At 35.7% G+C, this 8,050-nt stretch overlaps 1 protein-coding gene across 2 annotated transcripts; it reads right to left on the minus strand.

The window, feature by feature from the left end:
• Nucleotides 1-6,613: 6,613 nt before the first annotated feature.
• On the minus strand, nt 6,614-7,834 carry LOC129769275 (CDAN1-interacting nuclease 1). 2 transcript variants are annotated; one of them, XM_055771405.1, is made up of 3 exons: nt 7,786-7,834; nt 7,033-7,720; nt 6,614-6,974 (listed from the first exon to the last, which is right to left on the minus strand). In XM_055771405.1, the coding sequence occupies exons 2-3, from the start codon at nt 7,611-7,613 to the stop codon at nt 6,806-6,808; spliced, it is 750 nt and encodes a 249-aa protein (XP_055627380.1). In that variant the 5' UTR covers nt 7,614-7,720; nt 7,786-7,834; the 3' UTR covers nt 6,614-6,805. The 2 variants fall into 2 exon arrangements, with proteins under 2 accessions (XP_055627380.1, XP_055627379.1); XM_055771404.1 differs by having other exon boundaries at nt 7,033-7,821.
• Nucleotides 7,835-8,050: the final 216 nt, after the last annotated feature.

Genomic DNA, 8,050 nt, shown 5'->3' on the forward strand with positions numbered 1-8,050 from the left:
TGCGTGTCTTAATTGTGATTGCGAACTCTAATTGTAATACAAAAAACATGATAAAAATAATCAGAAAAGTAAAATAAGTTATGGTATTTTACGAAACATTTTCGTTTACTTTTGAAGCACAAGTGGACATTGCACATAACACATGTATTATGTGGTCTTTGTTAAGTCAGACCGGACCATGTTTGACAGTCCTTTTTTTATTCGTTCAGAAACACATTTGCTGCCTTGAACATACGTTTAATTTTGACATTCAGTAAAATAAATATCGATTCTATAATAATTGAACAATCGATAACGATTTTCGTAGAAGGGAAAAACATTTCCCTTTGGGCGTGAAAGGGTTAAATAGTGGAAAACGAATAACATTGTGGTGTCGAGGAAGGAATTGTAAAAGGGTTGAAGAGCCATTTTGTGGATAGAAATAATCAAGTTTATCATGCATTTTTGGGAAAAATATAATAAAAACCCTTAAAAACGAAAAATTTAAAGTTTTGTTTTTCACTACTGAAAGGTATTTCAAAACCATCAATCTAATTGTTTTACAACTACATTCTGTGTGACATTTTCATAAAAAAAGTAACTGGGTCAATTGATTCAAGTTTGAGGACTAGTGGTTCATTGATCATCTTACGCAAATGTAAATATCAATTCCAAGAAATTGACAAAATTCCAATACTTTGAAAAATTGTAACTTTTCGAGAAAAGTAATGCGAAATAATGATTTTACACGAAATTCTGCTTGAAAAACTATACAGGTATTATTATCCTAAGAAATGGACGGACAGTTTAAAAATTCTTACATACGGAACAGTTTTCATTTAATTTAGAAGGTATCGGTGATTACTTGAAAATATATTTATTTCTTTATATTTATATATCTCAACTAAGTATTAATAAATGACGTTAGTTAATGCATACGTTGAGACGGCAAAAGTTGCATAGCGAACGTTTACACCATTCAAGAAGAAGACGTGGACATAGTCTCTACCCTCTCCTCCCTCTCCGTGGACAAGCGTGGACATTTTCATACCCCCTACCCTCTTTAAAGTTGTCCACGTGGTAAATGGACAGCCCCTAACGAGGATAAGCGTGGAAACACACTAGACGGCTCTACCGCGCGATTTGACAAGTCGCAGCAGGAGCTTGATGTAAAACACATTCAGCGACTTTCGACGGTTTCACTTTCTGCCATTATTATATGTTTATAGACGGATGCAAGACGAGTCTATGGTACAAGGTACATCTGTTTGGACAGTGAGCGGATTAGAGGGGCGGTATATAAAGACAGAATGATGGGAAACGGAAGAGGGAGAGAACTTGATCACAAGCGTCTGAAATATTGCATTTCTCGACAATTTGGATGGAATACGATTATCCGTAGCTATATCACCGCAGAGTGGATTTTACGTATTGGTTCACCTCAGAGTACATTTATTATTGCCTTGCTTTATTTTCACCTTTTTTTTCCATAAACGCCTTCCTCTCTCCTGTTATAGGGTCACAAAGAACACATTCGCTGCCAAACATGACTCGTTCATCAGTTATTTTCGCTATTCTCGTTGGTTGATTGTTTTAATGGGCGTGGCGAATTAATATAAATATGCCTCTCGACCACTACTACTCCATCACGTCATTTACTTCGTTGTCCGAGTAGAAGAGACTTCCATTTAGGATTTGTCAACTTTGAAAAACAACACAGGTTTTTTTAGATATTGAGTTAAAATTTATTCTGGTTGTAGTTCAACTCTTACTTTTTTAGAATGAAATTCGATTTCGGTCATATGACCACCACGGGCCTGTTTACAGCGATCGATCCGTTGGACCCAATTGTTGGCCACACATTCCGACCGGAATGTTGCGAATTCCACGTGCGAGCTACGGCGTGCGAGCTACTTCAAAGTTTTTTTTTTTAATTTACTCGCACTCGCATCCCTCACACCGTCAAAAACAGAATTTAGCGTTCGAATCAGGGATGCCAAATATAAAGAAATGTCTCTATTTTTAAGATATTTGAAAATATGCAGAGATATTTATAGACTTGAAAATTATTGGATAAACAAAAAAAACCCTCATAGTTTCTGAACGAAATCGTTGTTATTTTTTATGCACGCTTTCTTTTTGAGATAGTTTTCCTTAGAAATTCTAATATAGAAACATTATCAGGCACAATTTTCATTCAAAATTCACTCACAACTTGCAAAAAAAGTATTGTTCTAAGAAACAGAATAAATATTCGATTTAAAAAAGTACATTTTCATTAATTAATTTAATTTTTGACGCGTATTTAATCCACCTGCAAATCTACTATCATTTTTATTTCATAAATTGGTACACGAAGCTGCTGATGGAAAAATCATCTGGCATCCCTGGTAAGCCAATGCAGTAGTATCTACCCAGCAAACATTAAATCGTATAATTTTGCACGTGCCAAGTCTTACAAGAAATCCGAATAAATCATAATCGCATATAATATCAGTCAAAGTATGTATCGTGTATATTGGAAATCGCATAATATGTAAAAACTCGATTTCATATACCATTATCAGATTAAGTCGCATATCGGTATAATAAATATCAATTTTATGATGTACATTGTCGTTAAATATATTTAATCCGCATCATATGCGTATATTACGCTGACGCAGTTTGTGGGTCGTATAATCGTATAATTTAAATCGATTCAGTACTGTAGTAAATCGTGTTGCATGCTGAAGAAAATCATGAAACAGTAAATCATATTAGATCCTAATAAAGAACATATTACATCGTATTGAAATGTCAATGAAATGCTGATGCACTCGAAAGTTTTAACTGCTGTTGAATTAAATTTCAGATAGCCGCGCGAGATAGCTGGTGGATGATAATCCAGACGACCGGAGTTCGAACCCACATCGGAGCAGTTTTCACCAAACATCAATCTGTGTCATTTTAAACATTCATATTCCACTCCCAACACAAGTCAATCAACAATTATTATTTCTACGAACATAAATACTCATATATAAAAATGGCGATTCGTGAGGCTATAATAAACATTTCACGAAAATATTTTGCGCCATTTGTTTTTTTTCATATCTGTAATAAATCGTATATGAGTATGGCAAAAGTCGTATTTGGTGCTTTGACAATTCATGACTATATTCATATTAGATCGCAATTCAATTTCAACGTAATCGCTATTATAGCCGGTCAAAGTTGCATATTCATCCAAACAAATTCGGTAAGCATTTGCCATGTATGTACAGGGTGGGCCATTTAAAGTGGAAGCATCTGGCAACCCCATAACTTTTGACAGAGATGTCAGATTAACAAATGTCATACCGCGTTGGAAGCGTCATTTCAGTACAATTTTAACCATGGAACAATATACACCTAAACAACGCGCTGAAATTGTTCAGCTGTACATTCAAAATAACTTCTCAATTGTTTTAACTAAACGTGCGTGGAAAAATAAAAATAAAGTTAAAACATCGCCTGGAGACAACACTATACGTCGATTATATGCCAAATTTATATCGTCTGGTAGTGTTGGTAATGCCAGTCATCTGTCCAGACAACGACCAAGACGTTTCGACGAGAATATTGATGCCGTTCGAGCCAGTGTTGCAGAGACTCCATCGACATCAGGTCGCCATCGTTCGCAAGAGTTAGGCATCGCTCGAACCACTCTCCGACGCATAATTCGTGTTGATTTGAACAGGACTGCGCTACATGCCATACAGCGGCTGCCACGACCAAATTATTGCGCGAAATGTTCCCCGGAAGATTAATATCGAAAAACGGCGATTATGACTGGCCACCGAGATCACCTGATTTGACGCCTCCTGACTTTTTTTTATGGGGATATTTAAAATCCAAGGTATACACTGGTAAACCAAGGACCCTGGCTGCGCTGAAAGACAATATCCGACAAGAAATTGCTGCCATATCGGCCGAAACATTGGAATGCCGAATAAAGGGCACATTTTGCGGTCAAGGCCAGAGGCGGTCATTTACGAGATATCATAATCAAAAAGTAGTTAGAACAAATCTCCTTGGACCAAAATAAATGAATTTCAAAAAAAAAATATTTAAAATTCCACTTCTTTACTTTGCTATTGCAAAAACAAATCCTTCCACTTTAAATGGCCCACCCTGTATATGGCCTCCACTTTTGCATGCATATGCCAGTTAGGCGCATTATATGCCAACCAAATTTGAGGGGATATGATGTTATATATACGCTTGATATGCGATTTAATGTTTGCTGGGTAGTTTCTTGTCAGCAGCTCACACTGTGTAAATGGACAAGGCGAGTCAACCAATTGTCAAGCGAGTTCAGCGGCCCAGTAGCTGCTCACTGTCAAGTCAGCTACTAGCAACCTATTAATGGGCCTTATACTATGCGCAGCTGGGATGATTACGATTTTGTACGAATTATTCGTCCGGCAAAAATGATTAATAATTGGTAGCTGGGTGGTGTGGAGTAAATCGAATGCATGTTGCTTGAAAAAACATTTCTTGCAACTCTCCATGCTGTTCAATGTTTCTCCGATCAAAGAAGCAAACTTTTTCGTATTTTGTTGATAACAGCGTTCTACACTGGTGACTTTATTTAGCAATACTGATGTTTAACCTTTTGACAATGGTTCTTTTTATACCCTTGTGGTTGTTATGAATTTGTTATTTACATTATGCATAGTAACCGTTGTTGCTATGAAACTTATATAAAACAAACTTAGGAAACTAAGTGGAAATCATAGCCATGGTTTTCAACATATTTGTCCACTACACACAGCTGAGAAACGAAAGTATCAACAATTCAGGAAGCATTTTTTCGAAATATATCAATTCTTTGCTGGTTTTAATAGTTATACTTAATTGCCACGATTTGAAGCGTCATTTCATTCAATCATCGATACAGCAACGCACAGATTGAATACGGGATTTTTTTTTGAAAATGAGAAAAACAAAGCCCAACATCCGTAGTATGTAGTATGCAATGATCCTGATAATCCAGATGATTCTGATAATACAGTAATACTGTACTTCCAGTTACTGCCAAAAAGTCAGTTGAGCTCATATGATTTTTAACGGTATAAATTGATGGAAAAATGTAGTTCGTGCATTTTTAATAATTCGATTATGTTTACCTTTAATAACAATATTTTCTCTATGCATTGTATCATTATATGAAAAATAACACTTTCCTCTTCCTGATTATTGGATTCTTTTGACAACCAATTTAATTTTCTCCGCATGACAAGATTGGTATTATGTATTTACCTAAGACAAGATGAGACAACTGGCTTCTTACTCTTCTTCGACGTACAAAAACAAAGCCATGACATAAAGATGCCAGCGTTGCCAAATATTATAAAATTTCGGATTTTTTTAATTTCTGTGTTTATGAATCGTAACATTTGGTTGGTGCGAATTTAATGATTTTGCATATTTTCAGTAAGGCAATCTCAAAAAGGATAAAGGATAAAATAAGTTTTTTAAATACCCATATCTATAATATAATAATGATATCCATAACAACTCGTCCAAGATTGTCTGGAGAATCTTATCTCGTTGATTCGTGCAAAACAACGGCGCTCAACTCCATTGTAATTCAGAAACAACTTGAAATTCGTTACTCTTTCGCAATACATGACCGTAGTACCGAATGCTTCGCATACAGCCGGTACACAAGAACATCTTGTTGTATTGGTGGACTTGCCATCAAAGCGGCGAGAAGAATGTTCAGCCCAAAAATTGATGGACAGCAGCATCGACATTATATCGAATTTCAGCTTCATCTAATTTTAGTGATAATGTGGATGACATGAATATTGAATTCGACTATGAGTACACCGATGAAGCGAAAACTTTCCTCGACATAAAAGAACAAAATTTGTAGCTCTTTACATCATCAAAATAAGTCAGCAGGAAAGAACATGTCAGCAGTGTAACAATTGGTAGTCAGCAAAACACAACCTGGATGGTATCAACCATCTCTTTTTCATATTTACGAGCAAGAGCTAACAACTCTGCCATCTGCATTGTGAATGATGAGACTTTCCATTTCTTCTTAGCAATGGAAATTATATTCCGAAATATGAAATCGCACTAGGGACCTAACGAAGCTAAACTGACAAATGAGTATTTTACCGTTCACTTTACTCCATTGTGAAAAAACACATACATAAAGTTGCATATAATTACTTCACATTTCCTTTAAACTAAATATCGTAATATTCATTAAATTTAGCATTTCTAAATTCAAAACAAATCCAACGCTATTTATTTTTATTGGCAACACTGAAAAAATCGGCTTTGTTTACAAAAATTTATCGAAATCAGCCAATCAGAAATTAGAACGACTGACAGAAATTTGGTCCGTAAAAGACCCCCTATTGTCTGATCTTATCTTAGGTATTTACCAAAATATTTGTTATATATACCATATTTTTCTAAGAGTATAGGAAATTCCATTTTTCCAACACCTTCTAGCGTAACCCGATCGTACTTATAAAACGAAAAATACAGATAAGTAGCGCCATCTATTGGCAAATATTACATTTATTTTTACTAAACAAGGGTTTTTTTTAAAGACAGAGAACTTTGAATTGAAATAAAGACAGATGAATTTAAAGAATTTGGTTTTACTCAAAAGATAATTCTTTGCCATTTTCATTCGGGTATGTTTTTTGGAATAAGCCTGCCGACGCAGATGAATTCCAAAGAATTAATGTGATAAGTCAATCTAATGTAGTAGATATCTTTCTAAAATATATTTATACATCGAGACTCTAGAATTACTTATGTAAATCTAGCTGTGTCACCTATGGGATTCTTGTCGACATTTTTCTGGGATATTAAATTTGAGGAATTCAAATTCTGCAGGTTTTGGAAATTTGTCAATGACCGTTATTAAATTTCCATTCTCGGCACAATCGGCGATCATATCGAGATATCCAAACCAGTAAATAACCATTCCTCCGCCAAACCTGAAATTATAATTCAATGTAAATTGTTGAACAATCTTCTAAAAAATACATTTATTACCTGTTTCCGTAGCTTATCAACTGATCCTTCACGTACTTTTGGTGAGATTCCATATCACCGAACGAGGCTTTACTTTCAATCCAATTGATCACTCGTCCTCTGAAGAGGCAGGGAATAGCCAGCTTCAAATCTGGTGTTTTATCGTAACCGGTTCTTCTCAAATCACCTTCGTCGTGAAACACCATTCCCATGTCACGAGCCATTTGTTTCAGTTTAACTTCATACTCCTCTCCAATACATCTTCGGATTGTATCCGTGATAGGGCCTTCCATGTTTTCGTTGTATAAACAGTAGCCCACATTCGCTCCCAGCAAAGAGTCCGTTATCAGATCGGGATTTCGTATCATTTCAGAAACTTCCTGCCTTGATTTGGTGTGATATTTTTTCACCAGTATAATTCGACATAACGAAAGGGGTGGAATTCTCAGAGAAACAGACATTTTCAATAATATATTGAAATCTCCTTTAGCTTTCACTGATTTTTCGTAGTCGGCAATAAGATCTTCAGCTTTTGCACTTATTCTAGCATGAGACTGCTTCAGCCGCTGCTGAATATCGCGGGATAGAATACTTCCGAGCATGTCGGGATCATGCTGAGGAAATGCTTTTATCAATTCACTGTTGCAATCAATGTATAATCCTCGGTAATTGTGAATAAATTTCTGAATCTCATCATACTGCTCGTAATCTAGAATAACCATTTTATCCAAAACTGATAACAGAGGCGAGAATATACTTTGTTATGGTACCAACGTTTTGAGAACCATCCGACTTGCAAAACAATAACAAAATTTGTGTTAACACACAGGATTAACGGCACATTTGACAACCAAATCGAACGGTAGCAAATGCTGCTATAATCACTGTACCCTGCTCATTTCCATCGCCCAAGATGTATCTAATTAGATGGGAAGTAATAAATATTGATTTATGGCACTTCAGTAATTTCAACGCATGCTAGTCGTTGGAGGGTGTTTAGCTTTTTTGTAGCTACATCCTCCTTAGTCTTTGACCACCA

The sequence above is a fragment of the Toxorhynchites rutilus genome, chromosome 2, assembly GCF_029784135.1.
Source record: "Toxorhynchites rutilus septentrionalis strain SRP chromosome 2, ASM2978413v1, whole genome shotgun sequence".
Classification (NCBI taxonomy): domain Eukaryota; kingdom Metazoa; phylum Arthropoda; class Insecta; order Diptera; family Culicidae; genus Toxorhynchites; species Toxorhynchites rutilus.